Genomic DNA, 25,561 nt, shown 5'->3' on the forward strand with positions numbered 1-25,561 from the left:
CGCGGGAGCATTTTCGGACTTGGGAGATGTGGGAGAACCTTTAGACGGCATTGACTCCATCGTGCTAGTGAGGGGGTGGTTGGCCCGGATGGCGCCAAAGGAGATCAGGCAGCTGGCTTGCTGCCGCCACCACAGCCCTCCCAGGCCCTTTCCCCCCTCTCAGCGTATTTCAACCAGCAGTCCTGGTGGCCTCTGTCTCAGTCTATTACGATCGGGGGAGCCCTTGGAGCCTGCAGAGTTAGACCAGCTTGTCCTTTGCCTTCAAGGAGTGGGGTGGCTGATTTATGTGGCGCTGGACAAAAGAGGGCAGCGGTTTTTGCCTGCCATCGTTGCTGCCCCTTCGGGCCCCCCCCTCCATTCGACCGGACTTTCTCTGCAGTGTGGCCTCTCCTTTTCGCCCTTCTCTGCGGCTGGGGGGGCTCCCCTCCTTACCATCTATACTAGCTGGCTCTCCCTGCTTATGCTTATGGACCTGGACCTTTGGACTCCCAGTTTTATGACATTACTTCCTTGCCACGACCATTGCCGCCCACCGCTACCCCAGGAACACCATCTTAGCCACCCAGACTTTTACTTCCCTTTTGCCACGGTATCTGGGAAAGAAGACAAACTACTCCCTTTAAATCCCGCTGCCATTGACTTGACTCTTGTGTTTCCGCCCTATGAACTTACGAACTCACTTGCACAACATCAACATCAACTTTAATATCTGCGCAACCCTCCCTCTTTTTGTATGTGGTATGTATGTGTGTGTCTGTGAGTGAATGATCCCACTTTCTTTTAAACTAGTGTAATTCTATTTTTTTATTGTATTGCTGTATTCTTTTTAACTATAGTGGGGTATGTATGTGGAGAATGTCTGCTTGGTGCGTATGAGGGGATTGAGAGCGCGGCCCGGAGCCCCCTCCACTGAGTGCAGAAGCAGAAGTGGATGGGGGCCCGGCTCCACCTCTCAACCCGGAGTGTCTGATTTGAATGGCTTGCCGAGAAGAACGGGGGCCTGGGGAGATAGAGGGGGGGTCTACAGGCATGGGGCGGGCCGGAGCATTACGGTCATGACTGGGAGGGCAGGTACAACGGGAGCTTCAGGGCTAGCTATTACCGGGGAAGGAGGGTTTGCTAAGTCACAGCGATCCCTCGTTCCGGCCCTGATAGCTCAACTCGGGAGCCAGGTGACATGGGAAATCAGGGCCCTGGTCTCAGGCTGCTGTTGCTAAATGCCAGGTCTGTGGTCCATAAAGCTCCCCTCGTCCGGGACTTACTATTAGATGAGGGGGCAGACCTGGCATGTATTACTGAAACCTGTCTGGGCCACAAGGGAGGAGTCCCCCTCTCAGAAATGTGCCCAGAAGGGTTCCAGGTGCTCCACCAATCTCGACACCAGGGAAGGGGTGGAGGAGTTGCAGTCATTATCCGGGAATCATTAGCTCCTCGCAGGATCCCTGCTCCAGAGAATGTCGGGTGTGAGTCCCTCCTTGTGAAGTTGAACATAGGGGGTCAAGTGGGCTTGTTGTTGACGTACCTACCTCCCAGCTGCATCACAACAGCCCTACCTGTGCTCCTAGAGTCAGTAGCCAGGTTGGCGGTTGAGTTTCCCAGACTTATAGTACTGGGGAATTTCAACCTGGCATCTCTTGGCGAACGCTCAGATGGGGCCCAGGAGTTCATGGCTTCCATGGCTTCCATGGCTTCCACACGCTCGACCTTGTGTTTCTCTCAGGGCAGACGCTCGACCTTGTGTTTCTCTCAGGGCAGTGGAGACGTGATCTGGAACTAAAGGGGATTGAGATCTCGTCCTTGTCATGGTCAGATCACTTCCTGCTGAGGCTTGATTTTCGGAAGCTACTCCCCCACTGCAGGGAAGTGGAGCCGATTAAGTGGTTCCATCCCAGGCACCTGATGGACCCATTGGGTTTCAGACGGAGCTTGGGGAGATACCTGACTCCCTTGCCCACAATCCGACTGAGTCCTTGGTCACTGCCTGGAATACAGCGGCAACTAGAGCACTAGATCGGATTGCCCCTTTGCGGCTCTCCGCAGCAGTGGATCCAGGAGGGCACCTTGGTTTACTGAGGAACTCCGGGAGATGAAGCGCCCAAAGAGATGCCTAGAGTGACGCTGGAGAGCTAGTAACTCCGAATCCGACCGAACACTACTAAGAACCTTTATTAGGACTTATTTAGTGGCGATACGGGCGGCAAAATGTGCTCATTTTTCCGCCCTCATTGCGTCCGCAGAATGTCGCCCGGCCGCCCTGTTTAGGATAACCCACTCCCTCCTGAAAGAGAGGGATGCGAGTAAACCCTTACAGGGAAGAGCTGAGGAATTTGTTCAGTTTCTGTCGGACAAAGTCGCTCAGATTCGGACGGACCTGGACTCCACTTCGACAGTGCCAGCAGAGATGCCGGGGGAGAGCCTTGATCAATTTTTGTGGAGTGAGTTCTAGCCTGCCACTCCTGAGGAAGTGGACAAGGCCATGGGAGCGATGAGTGCCACCACCTGTCTACTGGACCCGTGTCCCTCCTGGCTGGTTTCGACCAGCAGGGAGGTGACACGAGGCTGGTTCCAGACGATTACTAACGCATCTTTGCAGGAGGGGTCTTTCCCGCAAACTTTGAAGGAAGCGGTGGTGAGACCCCTCCTTAAGAAGCCTGCTCTGGACCCAGCTGTTTTTAAAAACTACCGTCCAGTCTCCATTTCTTGGGAAGGTTGTTGAGAAGGTGGTGTCCTCTCAACTCCGACGGACCTTGGATGAAGCAGATTATCTAGATCCCTTTCAGTCTGGTTTCAGGCTTGGTTACTGCACCGAAACCGCTTTGGTTGCACTGACCGATGATCTCTGGTGAGCCAGGGATAGAGGACATTCCTCTGTCCTAGTGCTTCTTGACCTCTCAGCAGCCTTCGATACCATCGACCATGGTATCTGTCTCAGTCGGTGTTGGTCGGAGGACAGAGGTCGACCCCTAGGCCCCTTGAATATGGGGTACCGCAGGGTTCGGTCCTGTCCCCCCTCCTATTTAATATCTACATGAAGCTGCTGGGGGAGATCATTCATCGGTACGGGATCAAATACCATCAGTATGCGGACAATACCCAATATCTGTCCGCCCCGTGCCAACTCAGTGAAGCGGTAGAAGTAATGTGCCAGTGCCTGGAAGCTGTCAGGGTCTGGATGGGAATGAACAAGCTGGCGCTCAACCCTGACAAGACTGAGTGGCTTTGGATGACTTTGGATGACAAAGATAGTCCAGATATTCCACCTTTAAACCTGGGGGGTGAAATCTTACACCCCTCAGAGAAGGCCCACAACTTGGGTGTTCTCCTGGATCCGCAGCTGACACTAGAACACCATTTGTCAGCTGTGACCAGGGGAGCTTTTGCCCAGGTTTGCCTGGTGCACCAGTTGCGGCCTTATCTGGACCGGGAGGCACTCCTAATGGTCACTCATGCCCTCGTCACCTCAAGACTCGACTACTGTAACGCGCTCTACATGGGCTGCCCTTGAAAAGTCTTCAGAGACTACAATTGGTTCAGAATGCAGCCACGCAAGTGATACTGGGTGTACCTAGATACACCGATGTTACACCTATCCTCCATGAGCTGCACTGGCTCCCTATTGGTCTCCGAACACGCTTCAAGGTGCTGGTTATCACCTTTAAAGCCCTACATGGCCTAGGACCTGGATATCTCCGTGACCGCCTCCTGCAACATACCTCCCAGTGCCCAATAAGATTGCACAGGGTGGGCCTTCTCCGGGTGCTGTCGGCTACACAATGTCGTCTGGCGGCTCCTTGGGGGAGAACCTTCTCTGTAGCTGCTCCAGCCCTATGGAACGATCTACCCCCTGAGATCCGGACCCTGCCTACTCTCTCGGCCTTCCGAAAGTCTGTTAAGACCTGGCTGTTCCGGCAGGCCTGGGGCTGCTGATCTCTGATTGAGCTTCAGCCCCATTAACATCAAGTGTATGTTGTGTCCTTTTTTAATCCGCTGTTTTGTATTTTAACCTTTTTAGTATTTGTTTTTAAACTGTTTTTATGTAAGCCGCCCGGAGTCCTTCGGGATTGGGCGGCATACAAATCTATTAAAACTTAAACTATTAAAACTTAAACTTAAATACAATTCTCGCTGCTGTAGTTATATATATAATCAAATAAGTATCCTCTTTCTTGAATTTCTCTAGGATAATATCTAGTAAAAATATCTCTGGTCTAAATTCTATTTCTTGTAACATTTCCTTTATCCATACTCTTATTTTAGTCCAATATTTCCTTGCTTTTACACATGTCCACCACATATGATAGTATGAACCTATTGCTTATTGACATTTCCAACATTTCACTGACTTTTCTTTAAACATCTGCTAGTTTTTTAACTAATTTTGGCCCTGTTTCTATTGGATTCTCCATAATAAACACTAAGTCATCCGCAAATGCTTGTAATTTATACTCTTCTTCCTTGACCCTCATACCTTTTACCTCTTTATTTTGTCATATTTCTCTATTCAAATTCTATAGTGTCAGTACAAATAATAATGACGATAGTGGACACGCTAGTTCCCTTCATAATCGCTATCTTTCCTGTCATATCACCATTAACATTACCTTTGTTGATTGGTTATTATATATCATTTTAATCATATTTATAAATCCCTCACCAAATCCCATCATTTGAAGTTGCATTATCATGAATTGCCAGTTCACATTATCAAAGGCTTTTTGAGAGTCCAGAAACAACAATGCCATTTGCTTTTCTGGGTGGACTTTATAGTACTCTAGCGTGTTCAATACAATTCACATATTGTCTCTGATCTGCCTCTTGGGGAGAAATCCATTTTGGTCTATGTATATAAACTCATTTAAAAGTCTCTTCATTCTTTCTGCCATTATTGATGCAAAAATTTTGTAATCCACATTTAATAGTGAGATAGGTCTATAGTTATTTACTTGTTGGAGATCTGACTCTTCTTTTAGTATAAGCATTATGTATGCCTCTGTCCATGTTTCTGGCATCTTTGCTTCCCTTAATAAGTCATTGAATAGTTCCAACATTACCTTGATTAATACTTCTCGTAACATTTGGTACAGTTCTGCCGGTAGTCCATCTGGTCCTGGTGTTTTCCCCTTCTTTTGCCTTTTGATGCCTTCTGTTACTTCCATCATTGTATTTTTCTAGTGCCTTGTTGAATTTTTCTGGAATTTTGGTTATTCTAGTTTTCTCTAAATATTGTCTTATTTTCCATTCTGGAACCCTCTCATGTTGATAAAACTTATTGTAAAAGTTCTCAATTATTTTTCTCTTTTTTTCATTTAAATGTTGTATATTTCCTTCTTCATCCACCAATTGATTTATCAGCCTTTTTTCTTTTTCCTTTTTCATCTTGTAAGCCAACCAACATCCTGGTTTATTTGCATTTTCAAAAAAGTTTTGTTTTGCTGATTTTATTTTATTTGCCAAATCCTCATTTTCTATCAGGCTCAATTTATGTTTTTGCAGCTCCATCATATTTTTTACTTTTTTATATTGTGGGTTTTTCTGCAGCTCCATCTCTAAATCTTTGTACTCTGATTCCAACTTTGAGTTTTTGAGTTTGTCTGTTCTGTCTATTCTTTTTCCCTAAGTATATCATTGCAAAGCCTCTGATATATGCTTTACAAGTGTCCCATACGTTCTGTAATGATGTGTCTTCCTTTCTATTTTCCTGGAAAAAAATATGTCAATTCTTTTTCCATATATTGCTGGAAACTATTTTTCCAATATTCTTGAATTTAAAGTTTATCTCCCCTTTTTCTTCTTTCCCTTCCAAGTCATTGTTATTGGATTATGATCTACTCATGTGCTTATATGTGTCTTTCTTAATTGTTTTGAATATTAGGTGTCTTGACATCCACATCATATCAATTCTTGATCATGACAGATGTCTGTTTGAGTAGAATGTTTATTGTCTTTCTTTCAAGTGTCTTATTCTCCAAACATCTTGCAAATTTAATTCTTCCACCATCGTGAAAAATGTTTTGGGTAGGATTTTTCTTGAATTCTTGTTCATCTTTGTAAATTTATAGTCTATTCCATTATTTACAATTGCATTAGAGTCTCCTAATATACATAATCATATTCTGTTATCTTTTTGTGTAGTTTCCCAAAGAATTCTTCTTGTTTGTCATTTGAGGCGTATATTGCCACTAATAGTATCTTTCTCATGTTCATCATTATTTCCACCATCAGTATCTCCCCTCCCCATCTTCAAAAATTTTATTTGATTGTATTGTCTTTCTAATATATAATGAGCAACTATTTGAAGTTATGATCTACTTGAGATGGGTACATGGCCTGGATCCAAAATCCCCCTCCACAGTCCCATGACAACATTTCAGGTGCTTGGCAACATAGCTGCATTTATGACTATTTGAATGTCCCACATTTTACAATGGTTGAAAATTGGAACTTTACAACTCAGCAAAACTGCACACATAGCAAATGATAGGTTTGCTTTATTACTGCTAAATTTGCTGAATGACAACTGCCAAAACTTGTAAAATTGGGCTAGTGAGGGGAAGACTCCATTATAATCTTAACTACCACAATGATGAATTGACTGCCTTTGAATGAAAAGTTGGTCTTGGAATTTGTGATCTAAACTTTTTTTCTGGTGTGGAACAATTTTCTGTTTCTACTTAAAATGCAATCGCTTATATGTAAGTATTTTCCCCTTTAATTTGTTCAGGTTTCTCAACTGCGTCATGAGCTGTCCATGAAAGATGAGCTTCTTCAGTTTTATACCAGTGCTGCTGAAGAAAGCGAGCCAGATTCCCTCTGTTCAACTCCGTAAGTCTACAATGGAAAACCGAAATGTTACTTAGGCTGTGTAAAACTGTTTCAAGTGTGAAATTTCTTAGAAAGCTCAAAATACTTTAAAAATATTTGAAACAACTTTATATTTAGTATTGGATGCTTCAGAAGATTCTTTGCCCAAAACAGTGTGAAATATTTGTTCTTATATATATTTGTACTGTTTCCTTAATTACTTTATATATGCCTTACAATATGAAGATTATTTTTAAAGATTTTATGACAGTTTTTTTTTTATAATTTCATGTAGTGAACAGAAATTGATTTTTTTTTCTATTTTATAACAAATTTCCACGTTAAAAGTGTGTGGAAAAAAGAAAATGATTCTAAATTGAGCTAATCTACCAAAATTCTATGAAATTCTTACATTTTAAACAGCATTAGTGTTGAAAGGCTATTGTGCAACTCTCTACAGGGATTATAGATAAAAGGGACTATCCATAAATGGTTTGAAATATATATTTTACTAGATTGAAGAGGAATGAATCATCTTCATCTGTCCAGAATTATTTTCATTTTGATTCCCTTCAAAAGAAGCTGAAGGATCTCGAAGAAGAGAATGTTGTCCTTAGGTCAGAGGTAAGCTTCATTGCTTTTTAGCAATCATAAATTTGTCTTCCATTTTCTCTGTATAAATTAGCAGCTTGACTAAAAAACATAAATCATAATTCTTGTAGCCCGATTCTTTGATAATACGTGCCAACCACCCTTATGTACACATCGTTTTCTATTTCCAGATGCAACAGTTATAGTGAGGAGAATCAAAGTGTTGTTGAATAACAGACTACAGAATGATGTGTATTATTTATAATAGAATGATGAGGTTTTTTTCCAGGTTTAGAATGGTCCAAATATGTGCTGGGTAAAAGAGTACATATACTCACACCTGAAATTCTGGAGGAAAAAATACTGAAGAGAAAGAGATCTGGAAAGTATGAGTAGAAGGATACATCTGAAAAAAAATCTTCTCACTATCTAGATATTAAGAATAGATATTTATTGTCAGGGAAGACAACGAATATATTTTGCCAAGAATCTTCTTGTTGTAAAAGCTAGAATAATCTTGACTTTCCTGGACTGCACTGAGTGAAAAGGAATTGCCTTGAGCTACATATAAAAAACCTAAAAATGTTTAAAGTTTATGATCTTGTGGGGCCATATTACTAACTGCCTAAAGTCACATGCATCCTATAGGGCACACCTGCTCTAAAATATTTATCTAAGCTGTAATCTTAGGAGAACCTTTTAATAAAAGTTAATTTGATTATTTGTTCAAATATAAAAGAGATAATAACTGTGTTGTTCTATATTATCTACATTCTACCAAATTACATTACCGTTTATTTATGTAACACCTGATATAAATATAAACATAGATACAGATACAAATATATCAATATGGATTAGGTGTAGATAAGTAAGAATCAATTATGGATGGATGGATGGACAGATGGACAGACAAGACAGATAGTTGTGTATAAAGTGCTGAACTAAGAGCAATGAAATCTGTGTCTCTAGTCTCCCCTTAGACATAGAAGCTGGCTTGGAGGCTTTGGATCAGTAACTCTTTCTAAACTGTAGTCTGGGAAATTTGAAAAAAACAGTCTATTAGGCCTATACTGCATTGATATGGTATATTACAACTGATAGCATTTATTGGAGAGGCTTTCATTCTTCAGTGAATTGATTCAGACTGATTGCACACATGCACGTGCGTGAGAGCACATGTGCACAAACACACACAATAATTTTCAAGTTAGGAAAAGATTTTATGGTGGCAGTTAAAGGAAGAGATCCCTTAAAACTTTCCATATTGTCATTAAATTGTAGATAATAAATGATAGAAAATAGCTAGAATACTTAGAACATACAGTTACTCTGCTTTGAGATTTACCGGTACCTTTTTTCACAGTGCAAATAATCCTTGACACAATTGGGACCAAAATCTTTTTTTTTTTTTTTTGCAATTTTTTTTTTAAACATAAAAAACAACATAAAAAAATTCTCATCCATACATACTGTAGAAAGTGTATCAGTTGGTTACAAAAGGTTTTCATGTATCTCTTCCACAGTCATCAAGCATAATTCATATTAACTCAAGTATTTTAACTCAAATATTTATACATGTTACTCTTATACCTCCATTTATGTTTGACTATAATTATTTAAATGTCCCACATCATAAACTATACCAAAATTTAATACATAACCACATACTGGCATTTCATTTAATATTTCTAAAATCCTCCAATAACACTGAATCCTTATGTCCTATTCTAGCTAAACATCCATAATATTTAATAACAGACTTTTCTAATCCTCCTTTCCAAATCGCTGCTGGCAATTTTCATCTAGTTTCCTTATATTATATTCATGTATATGTATGTAGGTTGTCAACGTTATCCTTTTATTTGACTATATCCTGTATCATAACATTTTACCCCTAATAATCAAAACTTAACTTTATCTAGCTTGATTCTTTTTTTAATTATCTTTTGTATATAATCCAAATGAATTTCTAATCTTCCTTTCATGGGTATCATTCAATATTCATATCCAATTATTACTTATCATAACACTACACATTGTATACATCATTATCATTATCAATTATATTTAGTTATATCTATTATTGCTAAATTTCACTAAGTTTAACTATTCTTCCATCTATCAGCCTGTATCTTTCCAATAACAAAACAATCTTATATCTTCTACCATAGTATTTTAACTCAGATATTTATACATGTTACCCTAATACCTCCATTTTTATTTGATTATAATTGTTTAAACGTCCTTCATCATAAAATATACCAAGATTTAATACATAACCACATACTGGCATTTCATTTGATATTTTTAAAATCCTCCAATAGCACTGAATCCTTATGTCCTATTCTAGCTAAACATCCATAATATTTAGTAACAAACTTTTCTAATCCTCCTTTCCAGATCACTGTTTGCAGTTTTCATCCAGTTTCTTTATATTGTACCCATACATATATATAGGTTGTCTTCATTGTCCCTCCTTTATTTAACTATATCCTGTATCATAACATTTTCCCCCTTATAATCAAAACTTAACTATATCTAATTAATTTTTTTTATTAACCTCTGTATATAATCCAAAAGGATTTTTAATCTTCCTTTCATGAGTACCATTCAATATTCATATCCAATTATTACTTATCATAACACAACACATTGTATACGTTATTATCATTATCAATTATTTATTTAATTATATCTATTATTACTAAGTTTCACTAACTTTAACTAGTTTTAAGTTATATTCTTTCATCTATCAACCTGTATCTTTCCAATAACAAAACAATCTCATATCTTCTGCCATTTGTGGTACCAATCCTCTAGTCATCTTCTTGGTCATCTTTGTATGGACTTCTCTTAGCACCTCCTTGCTTATAAGATCTCTCATATAATCTTGATGCCCTCTTTTGCCCAGGTTCACCTGGTGCAGCAGTTGCGACCCTATCTGGACCGGGAGGCCCTTTGGATGGTCACTCCCGCCCTCGTCACCTCAAGACTGGATTACTGTAATGTGCTCTACATGGGGCTACCCCTGAAGAGTGCTCGAAGACTGCAGTTGGTCCAGAATGCATCCGCGTGAGCGATAATGAGTGTACCTAGATACACCCATGTTACACCTATCCTCCATGAGCTGCACTGGCTTCCCATTGGTCTCCGGACACGCTTCAAGGTGCTAGTCGTTACTTTTAAAGCCCTACATGGTTTAGGACCTGGCTACCTGAGAGACCGCCTCCTGCCATTTACCTCCCAAAGACCAATAAGATCACACAGATTGGGCCTCCTCCAGGTGCCATCGGCGGGTCAATGTCAGCTGGCGACCCCCCCCCCCCGGGGGAGGGCCTTCTCTGTTGCTGACCCGGCCCTATGGAATGATCTCCCCGTAGAAATCTGGACCCTCACTACTCTTCCGGCCTTCCGTAAAGCCACTAAGACCTGGCTGTTCCGGCAGGCCTGGGGCTGTTGATCAGCATCCAGCCCCATTTTAAGTGGTATGTATGTTGTGTAATTTTAAAATAATTATATTTCTATTTTTAATTTTTATATTCCCTTGTTTGTCTGTAAGCCGCCCAGAGTCCCCTGGGAGTGGGCGGTATAAATAAAAAAAACAAAAACAAACAATCTTTCTGTTTCCTTATTCAGTTTGTCTTTGATTGTCAGCAGTGTTATCAAAACTTTTGCTAGTGGAATTTCTTTCTTTAAGTCCATAGGTTCTTTAATTTTATCTTCTTCTATATCTTGACCCTTGAAGTAGATTTCCTCTCCATTTAATTCCTCTTTCTGTATTCCATTCTTTCCATTTTCAGGAACAAACCAATTACCATCAGCACGTTTAGTATCTTTATATTCATTTTCCACTTCGGTGTTTTGAGTTTCAATCACCCCATTTTGCATTTGATGAACATTTTCAATTTTTTCATCATATTTTCTTGTTATGTGCTCTAGGTATTCCAGTTGTTTCTCCTCTCTATTTAATAATTTCCGTGGTTCTGAAAATATATCTTGCAAAGTCAAGACCTCTATTTTTCCTTGGGTTTGTGTCATTCTGACAAACACAGCTACTCTAGCTTAAAAGATCAACAAAATTAAAGCATAGGTCCACAAAGAACGCTGGTCAAGCATCAAAGGGACATCTGTGCATTCTTATCAATGTGTAGCTAAGACAACAAAGCCCTGAGGCGCCAAGTCAAAACAATCCGTAAAAGAAAAGAAGAAAAAAAAAGTTCCATTTTGAATACTCAAAGTTCTGAGTAGCTCCCAGCCTCCAGAGCGGAGACACTCTTAAAGAGTTTCTTTTTGTAAATACCCACAGTAATAAGAGCGGAAAGCTTTAGTCTGTAAATTACAGAGAGTCACAAAGAGAAGGTAGAAGAAGAAAGCTTAATCCATCCGTTTCAAAAGGCTTGCATAGATTCGATCCATGTAAATAACATTTAAAAAGTAAGATAACCATTGTCCAAAACCATTCCAAATTCAGTTCCGCTGCTTGATTCTTCTATTCTGTAATTTAAATTTGTTTTTGAGTTTTTATAGGCTGCCTCTTTTTTAAAACAATAAAAATTCCTCACCAGCTGGAAACACTTTCTCTTTCCGTATCCTTCCATTTTGGGCCGCCCTGACTTTGTCAGCCTTGTGGCTGGAATTTTCGTCAGCAGCTAGATCTTCTTTTGCTTCTTTCAAGGATTTTGCGATATCCCCGAGATCAGCAAGACGTATTCTTCCTGTTCACTGTCTCTTCGGGACGGTTTAGGTCTGTTTGGACCACCCAGTGGCAAAAGTATTGGCTGTGGTCTCAGAGCATTGAGACCACACAACCATCTTGTCGCGACATTGGCTCCTCCTCACAATTGGGACCAAAATCTTGGTTATTGAGCAAAGCAGTAGTTAAGTGAAATGTTACTGTCCGCGTTGCTCAACATCTGTAATCTTGGCACTTCTGATTGTGATCAGACACAATCCAATGTAACAAATTTGGGGATGCCTCAAGGAGGCCCTGGGAAATTAAGCAAGCTATAGGGCCCACTGGTTCCCAGAAGCCTACCATGGCCTAGCAGGCTCACTATCAATATCACCATAACTAAGGGGCCTTGGCCAGATAAAGATGCCCCACTTGCAACTTTACACAAATTATCCCACTTATTTTGTGGTTTTTCTGCAGCTGCTAATAGGCACACCCTACATACTGTGAGGCATGATCTTCTGACTTAGGTTGCCCTGTGCCATTTTGCAGGCGAACACTATTCTCGTGATTATTTGGAAGGCTCCTCCTCCAAATTGTGTGAATTGGAATAGGAACCTTCTGAACAACTGTTAGAATGATGCCTCCTCATCAGCACAAATTGTAAGTCACTTGGTTCAGCATGTTAGTAATTTCAAACTGTTACTGAACAAATGATCATAAGTCAAGGACTACCTGTATCATTGCATTGACTGATATTGAGTAGTACATTTAATTATTACTATTGTATTGCTATATTGTAGGGAACATATTGTTTTGTTCCTAGGGAAACCTTCAAAATGGTTTGGTCATCATGAAGTCTAGAATAATCATGTCATGATCACTTTGCAAAATTGTGTAATAGAATTTAATCATTTAGTGACCGTTCGAAGTTACAATGGCACTGAACAAAGGGACTTACAACCATTGTCCAGTTACAACCATTGTAGCAGCCCCGCATTCATGTGATCAAAATTTGCATGTCAGGGTTCCAAATAACACCTCTAACTGTTTCCAGGTCTGATATTGGACACTTGGCAACTGATTCATAGTTATGACAGTTGCAGTGTCCCGGGGTCACTCAATTCCCTTTTGTAACTTTCTGACAAGGTCAAAGCAGAAGTTGGATTCACTTAACAACAGTGTTACTAATTTAACAACTGCAGTAATTTGCTTATCAAGTGTGGCAAGAGAAATTATAAAGTGAGGCAAAACTCACTTAACAAATGTTTCACTTTACAACAGAAATGTTGGGTTCAATTGTGGTTGTAATTTGAGGACTACTTGTACATTTTTATATTTCAATTATCCCTAATGTCTTGAAATTATTTTTATATAGTTCTTTTTTTCTCTTCTCAACATTAGTGACAGTTTGTTATTAATTCACTATACTTGTAGAGGAAAGGGGGAAGCTGAAAGTTTTGGCTCCTTCAATACTGTGAACTGTTATGAAAAACTGTTCACTACACGAAATTATAAAAAATCAAATAGCAATAGTACTGAATTTAACTGAGTTTTTCATTTCTTGATATTGTAAACAGGCCTGCCAGCTGAAGACTGAAACCATTACTTATGAAGAGAAAGAACAGCAACTTGTAAATGATTGTGTAAAGGAGCTCAGTATGTTTTCTTCTTTGCTTTCTGGCAGAATGGATAATGGGGTTTTGCCTGAGGAGGTGGATTCTGTGCCATTTAGTTATGTTTCTTTAAAAAGTGATGTGATTAACCTAGTGTATATTGCCTGCAATTTATCTTGGCCTTATTTTCAGGGAGGTCTTATTATTTTTGAGGTGCAAGAGGTGGCGAGTGTGATCACTTCATGGCTGCTGCTGTGTTGTAATATTTTGGGGGAGGGCTTATTTTAGTGCATGTATTCAAAAGCCCGATTGGACATTAACTGGGGAGATCTTATTTTCAGGGAAACAGGTTAATTTGATTAATCATTCAGTCATTCCCAGGTTGGTATTTTAAACATGATTCATATTTTGCTTACTTATCTAGCTTTGTTGAAGAGGAAAAATTTAAGTGTATACTAATTTAAATACATTTTAAAATAGTAACTCCAATGGTCTCATGCAAGTTAAACAATGGTGAAGATTTCTGGAGTGTCTGGACTATGTCTATGTTGTAAGAAATATAATTTGCGGTATAAACTTGAAGATGTATTTTTTTATATATTTACCTCATTTTTGGTTTATAATAGTTCATGCTCACAGTTGTTTAAATGGCATAATTGTGAGTGCATCTATAGATTTTACCTGGTATTTTTTATCAATAGTACAAATGTAATGCACATAATTAATGTTCTTATGGTTATGGCATAGAAATTCTTGGAATCTAATATTATTTTATTAAATGACGTCAAAACTATTTCATAGTACTTAAAATCAAACTGTTTCTTCATAGTATTATGTTTGCTTTAAATTTTAACTTTTGTAGTAAAGTGATTGGAACTAAGTGTGATTAGAAAAATCATTGGTATACATTGTACTAAATGTAGATTTTTCTTCTTTGTTCAAATGATCCATCTTTCTCTCAATATGATTTACTCAAAATATCACTACAGTATAAAGTTATTTTTAAAAGATCTGCAGTCCATCTTTTTTATGTTGTGAGGTCATTCAAAGATTAATTTATAGTAGTATTATAGTGGGCAAAAACTAGTTTGGTCCAGTGAATTGACACCTTTAGTTTGTTATGGTTTAATAAAGTGTCCCTGGTTAAAATATTTCAAAATATAGTTTAAGTACATAGAATCTGTTTCTGATGGAATAGTTTTGCCAGACAAATTATGGCTGGATTCAGAGAAAGTTATTCATTCATTAGTTCAATTCATAAAATGTGTCTATTTTCTGATGAATCCAGAATTGCATATTTTAATTTAGGTATAAAATTAGGGATTGCATAAAATATTTTCAAATTACTGTATTTTCTTTTCTTAACAGACCATGAATAACCAAGATTGACCTTTTTTGGTATTGTTTTTATATCCTGAGTATATACCATACAATACGATACCATACCATAGTTGGAAGGGACCTTGGGGGGTCTTCTAATCCAACCCCCTGCCTAGGCAGGAAACCCTATACCATTCCAGACAAATGGCTATCCAACATCCTCTTAAACACTGCTGCCCCAGTGTTGGGGCATTCACAACTTCTGGAGGCAAGCTGCTCCATTGATTAATTGTTCTAACTGTCAGGAAATTTCTCCTCAGTTCTAAGTTGCTTCTCTCCTTGATTTGTTTCCACCCATTGCTTCTTGTTCTACCCTCAGGTGCCTTGGAGAATAGTTTGACTCCCTCTTCCTTGTGGAAACCCCTGAGATATTGGAACACTGCTATCATGTCTCCCCTAGTCCTTCTTTTCATTAGACATATCCATTTCCTGCAACCGTTCTTCATATGTTTTAGTCTCCAGTCCCTAATCATCTTTGTTGCTCTTCTCTGCACTCTTTCTAGAGTCTCCACATCTTTTCTACATCATGGTGACCAAAACTGAGTGCAGTATTCCAAGTGTGGTCTTACCAAGGCATTACAAAGTGGTATTAACACTTCACGTGATCTTGATTCTATCCCTCTGTTTATGTTTCAAGTAGTCTGGAATCAGGATTCCTTTAATTTTATTTACATTTTTTTTTAATCAGTGGAATTTTATTTGAAATATTATAAAAAGTAAAATTCTGCTCAATTTTTTATTTTACTGTCTTCATGAAAGAGTGATGGTATATTATCCCATTCAATTATTCTATTGTAGGAAAAGATCCTAATAAGTTAGCAGCCTTATATTTAAACATTTAGGAACTCAGAAAATGCATTCAGCTCAGTGCCCACAATCTTTTGAAGGCAAATGAACAGACTGACTGAGAAACTAGGACTGAAATTTAGGTTTCTACACAAAGTTTCCAACACAAAAATTGATTGGACTGTTTCAGGAGGACAAAATCTCCTGAAACTCTGATTCTTATTTCCCAACCTTTGCCTAGTTGGTAATTGTCATTTTGTTTGTATGGCTGAGTTGCAGTAATGTTTACTTTATCAGTATTTTTACCCATGACCGGTTCCATGTAGTTAATAGTGATTTTGTTATTTATTTAAGGAGATGCAAATCTTCAGATTGCCAGTATTTCAGAAGAGTTAGCTAAGAAGACTGAAGATGCTGCCCGACAACAGGAAGAAATCACGCATCTTCTCTCTCAGATAGTGGATTTGCAGAAAAAGGCAAAAGCTGTAAGTTGGTGATATTTAGCCACAATATGATGCAATCTTTTTTATCCCTTACTTTTGAATAAAGTCCTTTAAATCTTGAAATAGAGAAATCATAAAATGATGACTATGTTATAATGCTTTTGCTGTTGATCCTTTTTCAGTGTACCGTGGAAAATGAAGAACTTGTGCAACATTTGGGAGCAGCTAAAGATGCCCAAAGGCAACTCACAGCTGAAGTGAGTAATAATCAGGATTTAAAAACAGGAAAATGGCTTTTGCCCATTACATTTTATTTTCATATCAGAACAATATTTTTTTTAAATTGTTTTATTAAATATTTTTACTTTTAAAAACAGAAAAACACACACACACACACAAAGAAAAAACAAGACAAACATAACAATATAAAATAGTTATACAGCCTTCTGTATCGGCATTCATGTTTAGCCTTTGTAATTCTCCATTCTACGTTGCCTTCCTATCGATTTTAACTTCTGTAATAGTGTAAAAACAGTTGTACTAACCCTTGTAATAATATTAATTGTTCATATCACTATTATATTTACATTATGGTCAATATTTTAAGTTTGATATTAATTAGTAACTTTGCTTAATTTTTATTCAATACTAGTTTAGAAAGAAACACACAAATATTCTATTTCCTGTTTTGGCCTCTGTTTTCTAGCCTCTTATAAATTCTATTCCATATTTAATAGAAATCTGATTCTTCTCTTTCTTTTAATTCCATTATCATTTTGTCCATCTCTGCACATTCCCTGCACATTATTGTTTCGTCTGTGGCAGTGGTGGGTTGCGTCCGGTACGCCCCGGTGCCTGTCGGGAGCAAAGGGAACTGTTCTGGTATGGTGTTCCGGGCTCACCCATCCACCTGCTGTCCTTACCTGTATTTGAGCTCTTTGGGGCTTCCGGGGACGGAGCATACTCCTCCAAGTAGCTGGAGTATCGTGTCATGGAGCATCGCAGATGGTAAGCATGAATGTGCACGCTGCGCGCATTCATGTAGGGGATGCCGGGTCCCGTTGCACCGTACTGGTTGCAATGGGATCCGGAACCCACCACTGGTCTGCGGGTATATTAATTTGTTTCCAGTTTTGTGCTAAGACAATTCTAGCTGCAGGGAGTATGCGTAGTATTATGTATTGAAATGTTTTGTCCATTTTCGGGTCTAATATTCCTAATAAGAATGATTCTGGTTTGAATTCTATCTTTTGCTCCGTAATTTCTTCCAGCCGTTTCTGAATTTTATACCAATATTTCCTTGTGATGCATCATGTCCACCACATATGGTAGAATGTTCCAGACTTGGGGCTACAACTCCAACATCTATAAAACATTTTATAACGGTTTTCTTTGTTGGCTACTGCCGTCATAAATTTATGATTTCTTTCCCATAGTTTGTCCCATTTTTCTAACTCTATATTGTGGCCAAAGTTTCTTGCCCAGCTAATCATTGCCTCCTTTACTGTCTCTTCCTCCATTTTATATCTTAAAAGAAAATTATATAATTTGATAATCATTTTTCTTCCCTTTCCTAATAATATTTTGTCTAATTCCATTTGTTTCTCATGTATTCCATATTGTTCCCAATGTTTTTTAAATCTTGTTTTAATTTGTAAGTAAAGCCACCATTCCATATTTATTCCTTGTGTTTTCAGATCTTGTACTGATTTTAGTTCTCCTTTTCATCTCCATCGCCGATAATCAGATTGGGATTTTCATATTTTCATTCTTTTTTATTTTTTCCCAGACCTTAAACAGGGCGTCTCTTACTATGTGTCTCTGGAAGTATGAATGAGATTTATTCTTTCCCTCCCAGAGGAAGCCATGCCAACCTAACTGGAGAACATGGCCTTCTAGCATAAGAATCCTTTTATTTTTTTAGTTGGATCCAGTTCTTGAGCTATGTCAGGGCTGCCTCCTGATAATAAAGCTCCCAATCTAGGAGGCCAAAGCCACCTTCTTGTAGAAGTTTGTATTTAACACACGGTTTTTTTCCTGACCAGATAAATTTGGATACCATTTTATTTAGTTGTTCAAAAAAAAATTCTCTAATTTAATTGGTATTGTTTGAAAAAGATAAAGTAGTTTGAGTAGTACATTCATTTTGATTGTGGAAATTCTGCCAATTAGTGATATCTGTAGTTTAGTCCAATTGTTCAGATCTTTTTGTATTTGTCATAGCAATTTATTGTAATTATCTTCTTTTATTGTAATACATTTTGCCAATAACCATATTCCCAAGTATTTAATTTTCTTGGCTCTCGAAATTCCCAATTTTGTTTTGTCTTTTGGTTTGATTCTTGGTTAATATTTTGGTTTTCTCTTTATTTATTTTAGGCCCTGCCACTTTACCAAATTGGTTTGTGTCTTGTAATAGTATTGGTTCAGTTTCTAGGAGTTCCTTTGATGAATGCTAGATTGTCTGCAAAGGCCTGCACTTTGTATTCCTGTGTTCTAATTTTCAATCCCTTTATGTCCTTGTTCTATCTAATTTGCAATATCAACATCTCTATTGAGAGGATAAATAACAGGGGGGATACAGGGCATACCTGTCTTACCCCTTTGGTTATGTTGAAACCTGTTGCTTCTCTGTTTAGTATAATTTTTGCCGTGTGGCTAGAATATACTGCTCTGATCATCCCAATAAATTTCTCTTCTCTCTGCTAATTGATTTATAAGAAAATCCCAATTCAAATTATCAAACACTTTTTGTGCATCAATAAATATCAATCCTGCTTGTTTTTCTGAATATATATCATAGTATTCTAATATGTTCATTATCATTCGTATGTTGTTTTTTATCTATCTATTGGCTAGAAATCCATTTTGGTCTGGGTGTATGATTTCATTTAGTATATTTTTAATTCTTTCTGCCATTATTTTCATAAATATTTTATAATCAGCATTTAGCAGAGAGATTGGCCTATAATTTTTAATCTTTTGTTTTTCAGTGTTGTTTTTGGAGATTAATGTTATTACTTCCTCCATCCAAGATTTTGGTATCTTAGCTCATTCTAGTACTTCATTATACATTTCTAATAATATTTTCTCTGATTTTTGCAGTTCTTTATAAAATTCTGCTGGAATTCCGTCCGGACCCATAGTTTTTTTGTTTTTTTGTTTTTTGATTGCCCTTTTTAATTCTAGCCTCGTTATTCTCTCATTTAGTGTTTCCTTTGTTGTTTCTGGTAAGGTTGGAAGGTTCCTATTCTGTAAGTATCTTTTAATATCCTCCTCTTCTATTTTCTCTCAGCTTTACAGGATTTGAAAGTATCTTACTGCTATCCTCTCCCCACCCCCTTTTCTGGTGGTGTATCACCCCTTCTTCATCCTCTAATTGCTGTATTAATTTCTTTTCTTTTTTCTTTTTTTTAGTTTATAAGCCAGCCATTTCCCTGGTTTGTTGGCATTTTCAAAATAATTTTGTCTACTTCATTTAATTTTCTGGGCTACTTCTTCTTATGTAATTAAATTTAATCTATGTTTAGTTATTTCTTTTCCTTCTTTAACTTCCTGATTTTGAGGGTCTTTCTGCATTTTATATTCGAATTTCCCCAGTTACTCCTGGAGCTCTGTATATTGTTTCTTTTTAACTTTATTTTTTCGTATTGTGTATGCTATCACAATGCCCCGCACATAAGCTTTGGTTGTATGCCATAGGTTTTTAATGGTTGTCTGTTCATTCCAGTTTTCCTCTAGGAAAAATGCTAATTCTTTTTCCACATATTGAACATAGTTCTTTTCTTTCACAACCCTTTGATTCATGGTCCATCTCTTTTTCATTTTTGCCTCTCCTTTCCATTTGACCATTAATGGATTATGGTCCGCCCACATGTTTGGTGTTATTTCTACTTCCTCTACATCCTTCTCCATTTCCGGGTCCATCCACACCATCTTGATCCTGGACCATGAATTATGGGAGTTTGAAAAGAATGTGTATTGACTCTTCTGTGTGTTGATTTCTCTCCAAACATTTTTCAGATTTAATTCTTGGACCATTTCAAAAAATGCATTTGGTAGTGTTTTCCTTTCATAATTTTTTAAAATCTGTTTTATAGTCTTTCTTTGGGTCAACCATTGTGTTAAAGTCCCCTAGTAAACATATATTGTCTAGTTCCAATTTTGCAATCCACTTATGTAATTTACTGTAATATTCTTTCTGGTTCATGTTTGGTGCATATATAACTGCAATTAGTACTCTTTTTTGCTTTATTGATATTTCAATTAATAGTGTTTTTCCCTATGCAGCATGGAGGAATACACAATTTGCCCCAGCTAGCTAAATAACCATTCTGCGTTTTGTATTACTTGTATGTATGTAGAAAGAGGAAGAAAAGACCACACCATCAACTTCTTGTCAAATGTTCATTTTGCCAATACAAAGGGCCACTGCTTTTGAAATGAATAATAGTTTTCAAGGAATGAATAATTGTCTTGGGAACCAACTACTTTATTGAGTTGTTTTGATGTATATACTGCTTATCTATTTTTCTCCCATTGTTTAGCTATTGCACTTAGTAGTGCAGTACCACTAAAAATTTGCTTTCTGAACAAGCAGTAATAATGAAAAACATAATTATGTATTGTAGAGGATGAAGATAATAAGAATCATTTCATTTATTATGTTCTTGTAACAATATACCAAAAAATCTGTTCCTTATGTAGAAAAGAGAATTTTCAAATGAAAATTACTAAAAAAAAACCAAAAACAAAATGAAGAATATTTGGGGGGAGGGGGGTTGTTTAATAACCTAATTTGCTTCTCAGCAAAATACAAAATTTTGCTACCCCAAAATATGAAAGGTCCTGAAAATAAGGCCATGCCACATTTTTCAGGTGAGCAAAAATATAAGCCCTTCCCTGAAAAAAAGCCCTCTGGACAACCCCCCCCCCTCTCCAGCCAGGCAAAGTGCCACTCAACAACCTAGCGGTATCCTGAAGGTGCCAAGCCATGGAAACCGGGGGGGGGGGGAGGTGTTCGCATTGCTTGGTGCCTTCTGGATACCACTATGTCAGTGAGTGGCACTGTGCCCAGCTGGAGAGGAGGGTTGCCAGGCAGCTGCTTTCTTTTGAGCAGGCTCCCGAAGAGCCGGGTACAGCCTCAGGGGCGAACGGCTGTGTTGCGCTGTTGCAGCAGCGCAGCACAACAGCCATGAAGGGACCACACTCACAAACAGCCACCTGGCAAACCCCCTTTTCAGCCAGGCACAGCACTGAGCTAGGGGTATCACCAAGCTGCATGAGTTTGGTGCTTTCAGAATGCCAGTGAATGGTGCTCTGCACGGCTGGAGAGGGGGCCTGCATGAGCAGTTGTTTCGCTCCCTGCTTGCGCGCCTCCCCGCATCACGATGCCTTGGCCCAGCTCTCCCTGCAGAGCCAGGGCACCACCACTGCTGCCGCCACTGCCATTCTAGCATGGCTTTTTCTGCGGCTTCCAAACCATGGAAGTAGGCTGCCGAGACTTCCGGCAGTGGCCTCTCTGGGAGTACCTCTATGGTTGTGGGCCGTCTGCCCGACAGAACGTACTCCCAGAGCGTACAACCATAGAGGATACTTCCAGAGTGGCCACTATTATTACATTGTTTTGCTGTTTTCACTGGAGGGAGAGATCCCAGGCTGGTGCCATGGCGTTTCTTTCTTTTTCCCATGTCTTTTTAATCTTCGGCAGCAACAAAACCTTTTGTCTGTGTTATGGTCTACACTGTTATCTCCACACACAAGTGTTAATTAAATAAAAAGGATATAATGGGAATACTAAAAATTGATAAAATAAAATAAAACCGGGAAGCACTACTGCAAATATAGTCGAGCTGCAGCTCCGCCTTGAGCAAAAAAGTGTTATAATGCTCTTCAGCAGTATTACAGCAAGTGAACAAAGTTGCCAATCAAGAGATGAGAGGTCAGCAGCTATGAGATCATAATTAGCTTTTTTAAAGTTATAATTTGGAGTCCTATCATTACGATCCTCTTTGCAAGGATGTAAATTGAGGCAAAATTCAATCATGCTGTGGTCACTGTTGGAAAAGGGTTCCTTTATTTGTAGACCATAAATTTAAACTGTTACAGAAGATGAGATCAAGGCCATTACTGATTCTAGTGTAGTTTGTTACTAGTTGCTCCAGTCCCAGAGCAGTAGTAATAGTGGTTTGTGCAAGAAGAATTCCTTGCATGCTGATAGCAAAGATAAAAGCATCAATAATTGAAATTTGTCAGCAACTGTTGTCGTGCTTATGAGAAGGAAGGTGAGAAATGTCTTCATAACATTGTGACAGCCAAAAAAACCATGGTCTCATTATTAAAACCAGATATGAAGCATCAATCCATGGAATAGGAAGCTTCACTACAAAATAAAATAAATAAAAAAACAAAGATTTGGCAGGAAAACTTTTAATTACAATTTTTGGAATGCAAATGGCTTGAGTCACATGAATTTTCTTGAACCTGGCACTTCAACGCAGAGTACTACATTGTAGCACTCTGAAAATATGAAATAATGAAATAATAATTAAGCAGAACTTAGCAGCACATTTTTTCCTACAACAGGCTTCATCTCCTACATTAGGCTTCATCTCTCATGAATCATTCAAGAAACAGTTGCAAAGTTGAATACTGTCATCTTACCTAATCAATACAGTGCAGCCTTAGTGCCTTGTGACTTCCACCTTTCACCAAAATTAAATAAAAAATTTTATAGGCATCAATTTGACTGAAATGAAGAAGTGAAAAGGACTTTGAAGACTGGTGGAAAAAACAAAGTGTGGAGTTCTTTCATGACAGGTTTAAGAGGCTTTTCCTTTTTGGGCAGTAATGTGTATTTAATATGTGGAGAAGTAAATACAAATAACAACTCATATCATATATTATGTACTTGTTTTATGTAATAAAATACCCATATTTAAACTAAAGTTATGGAGCTGGTGCGATTACTTTTGAGTATTTTTCATTACTTTCAAACCTTATAGGTATTAGGTTTGTTAAATATTAATACTGTAATTCAGAGAACAATAATACAGGGTTTTCTTTCTCCCATCTATAATCCAAAGGAAAGAGATAATTATGTTTGTATGATTTCAGTAACAGTTTTAATATCCAATCATCCCAGATATATATTAAACAAAATATAAGTCTACAATAAATTGCATAATTCATCTGTTCAGAATATATTTTCCTTTTATAAAAAGTATTTTTCTTCATTTAAATAAAGACTACAGTGAAGAAAAACATTTTTAGTTAACATTTTTATTTTTTCTTCATTGCAGTTACGAGAGCTGGAAGATAAATATGCAGAATGTATGGAAATGCTTCATGAGGCACAAGAAGAACTGAAGAATCTTAGGAATAAGACAGTGCCAAATGCTATATCACGCCGTTACCATTCATTAGGCCTTTTTCCAATGGTGAGAAGTCTCATATGAAATAGTCCTCAAAAATTCACTTTGCGCTAACACTTAATGTAACTTTGATTAATTGAAGTAAATAGTTTTAGTGTGTGTGTGTGTGTGTGTGTGTGTGTGTGTATGTATATATCAGTGACGCGCGGTGAAAATTATGGCTGGTGAGGCAAAAAGAAAGAAAGCAGCTTTTGCCCATCCCACAGCAGCTATGTCCGAAATAGAGGGGCCCCGCACTCTGCAGCTATGTCGGGACACCTCTATGTCAGACAGAAGCGGCCGGGCACTTTCTTTCGGCTTTTGCCCGCCCCGCAGGGTAAACACTTCCACCTTGCAGGCGCTGGAGCCACAGGCCACCAGGAGTACATCCTGCCCACAGAAGAGCGCCGGTTCCTGCCCAGGCTGGAGCGAGAGCCACAGAGGCAAAAGGCGAAGAGTGATGGGGGGTGTTCTAAGAGACCCCTCCCCTTTTGCGCTCCGCAAGCCAGGCCTGCAGTGGCAAGAGGCTCAACTCCGTTTCTATCCCCCCCCCTCCGCTCCAGAGAAGCTGGCCATGGGCGAGACTCCACAGTCCCGGTTCTGTCTCCAAGCAGCCCCGGGAGGAAATGGGCCAGCCCCGCTTCCCTCCCCGGACTTTCCAGGATTGGAGGACACACATTCATCTCCAAGCCCTGAGTGGCCAGCCTCTGCTCCTGCTTCTTTCTCCCAGAGCTCTGGCAGGCCCACCAAGGAGGAGCCCGGATGAGGCGGGAGCGAAAGCTGCCTTCTGCCCGGTCCGCTGCCTTCTCCCAGGCCCGCCCGGCCTCTTCCTTGCCCTCTGGGGGATATGCAGGGGTCGGGAGCAGCCAGACTCCCCTCGTCTGGCACTTCAGCTGTGGAGAAAGAGGCGCCCGCTGGGCCGAAAGCGGGCCCCGAGTCCAGCCCGGATCGGCATCCAAGTCGCAGCACTCCAGCCTTCCAGCTCCCCCCTCCCCAGCCAGCCAGGCCACCCAGCCCATTCCTCCCCCAGCGCAGTGAGCTCTAGCGGGCTGGGCCTGGCAAAAGAAAGAAAGCACCAGCCCACCAGCAGAGACAGGTAAAAGACCCGCCTCTGCTGGCGGGCTGTCCTTCTCTTCTCAAACAAGCTGCCCTCCCTGCCTCTCCCCCTTTCCTCTCTTCTCAAACAAACTCTCTCTCAAATTGAGAGAGAGTTTGTTTGAGTGAAGTAAACAAACAAACAAACAAACACACACACAAACAAAAATTACTTACAATAAAATTAATTACTTACGTGTCACGGGGGATTTCAACTCTCCTCTTGTCTGCCATGATGAAAATGTAAAAAGCAAAAGGCAAGAGCTGCTGCTGCCAGAGTCTCCAATGGATGACTCTGCTTAACTGTTTAAAAAAGCCTCTTTAAAAAGTGCCCTCTGCAGGAGGAGATGAGAGAATCACGTGCCTCTTTTGCATAAGGAATTTTTCGCCTTTTAACCCTTGCTTAACTCTGCTCAAGTGATCATAAAGATAGTCTAAAGGAGGTACGTGGTTCTCCAGGTGCTGCTTGGAGAGTCCAAGCGTGGGTTAACATAGCCTTGGACTGAGTAATGATTTCTTGACCACGCCTCCCTTTGCCTCTCCATGTTCAGTTTAAAAACTCAGTCCGCCCATAGGGACTGTTTTGGGAGTGCTCCAGTCCAAGGGTAGATAGACTGGGGTTTCTCAACCAAAAATTTGACCTCTCAAGCTGATTCCATCTTAAATATATCTCTAAATACTTCTCCAAGGCTGAAGAGCTGCATTTGAAGGCTTATTTATGCTGAGAGGGGCCGGGCCTTTCATTTCGCTGCCGCGGATCGC

The 25,561-nt window shown here is 39.2% G+C and overlaps 1 protein-coding gene across 2 annotated transcripts in view; it reads left to right on the forward strand.

Moving 5' to 3' along the window:
- The window catches only part of TRAK1 (trafficking kinesin protein 1), a 110,472-nt gene that overhangs the window by 24,659 nt on the left and 60,252 nt on the right, over positions 1 to 25,561 (forward strand). For both annotated transcript variants that reach the window (XM_032237536.1, XM_032237537.1), the window contains exons 3-8: positions 6,722 to 6,822; positions 7,317 to 7,425; positions 13,648 to 13,726; positions 16,204 to 16,334; positions 16,475 to 16,549; positions 23,594 to 23,731. In XM_032237536.1, the coding sequence (XP_032093427.1) occupies positions 6,722 to 6,822; positions 7,317 to 7,425; positions 13,648 to 13,726; positions 16,204 to 16,334; positions 16,475 to 16,549; positions 23,594 to 23,731 (633 nt within the window). The remainder of the gene's footprint in view (positions 1 to 6,721; positions 6,823 to 7,316; positions 7,426 to 13,647; positions 13,727 to 16,203; positions 16,335 to 16,474; positions 16,550 to 23,593; positions 23,732 to 25,561) is intronic.

The sequence above is a fragment of the Thamnophis elegans genome, chromosome Z (genome assembly GCF_009769535.1).
Source record: "Thamnophis elegans isolate rThaEle1 chromosome Z, rThaEle1.pri, whole genome shotgun sequence".
In the NCBI taxonomy this organism is placed as follows: domain Eukaryota; kingdom Metazoa; phylum Chordata; class Lepidosauria; order Squamata; family Colubridae; genus Thamnophis; species Thamnophis elegans.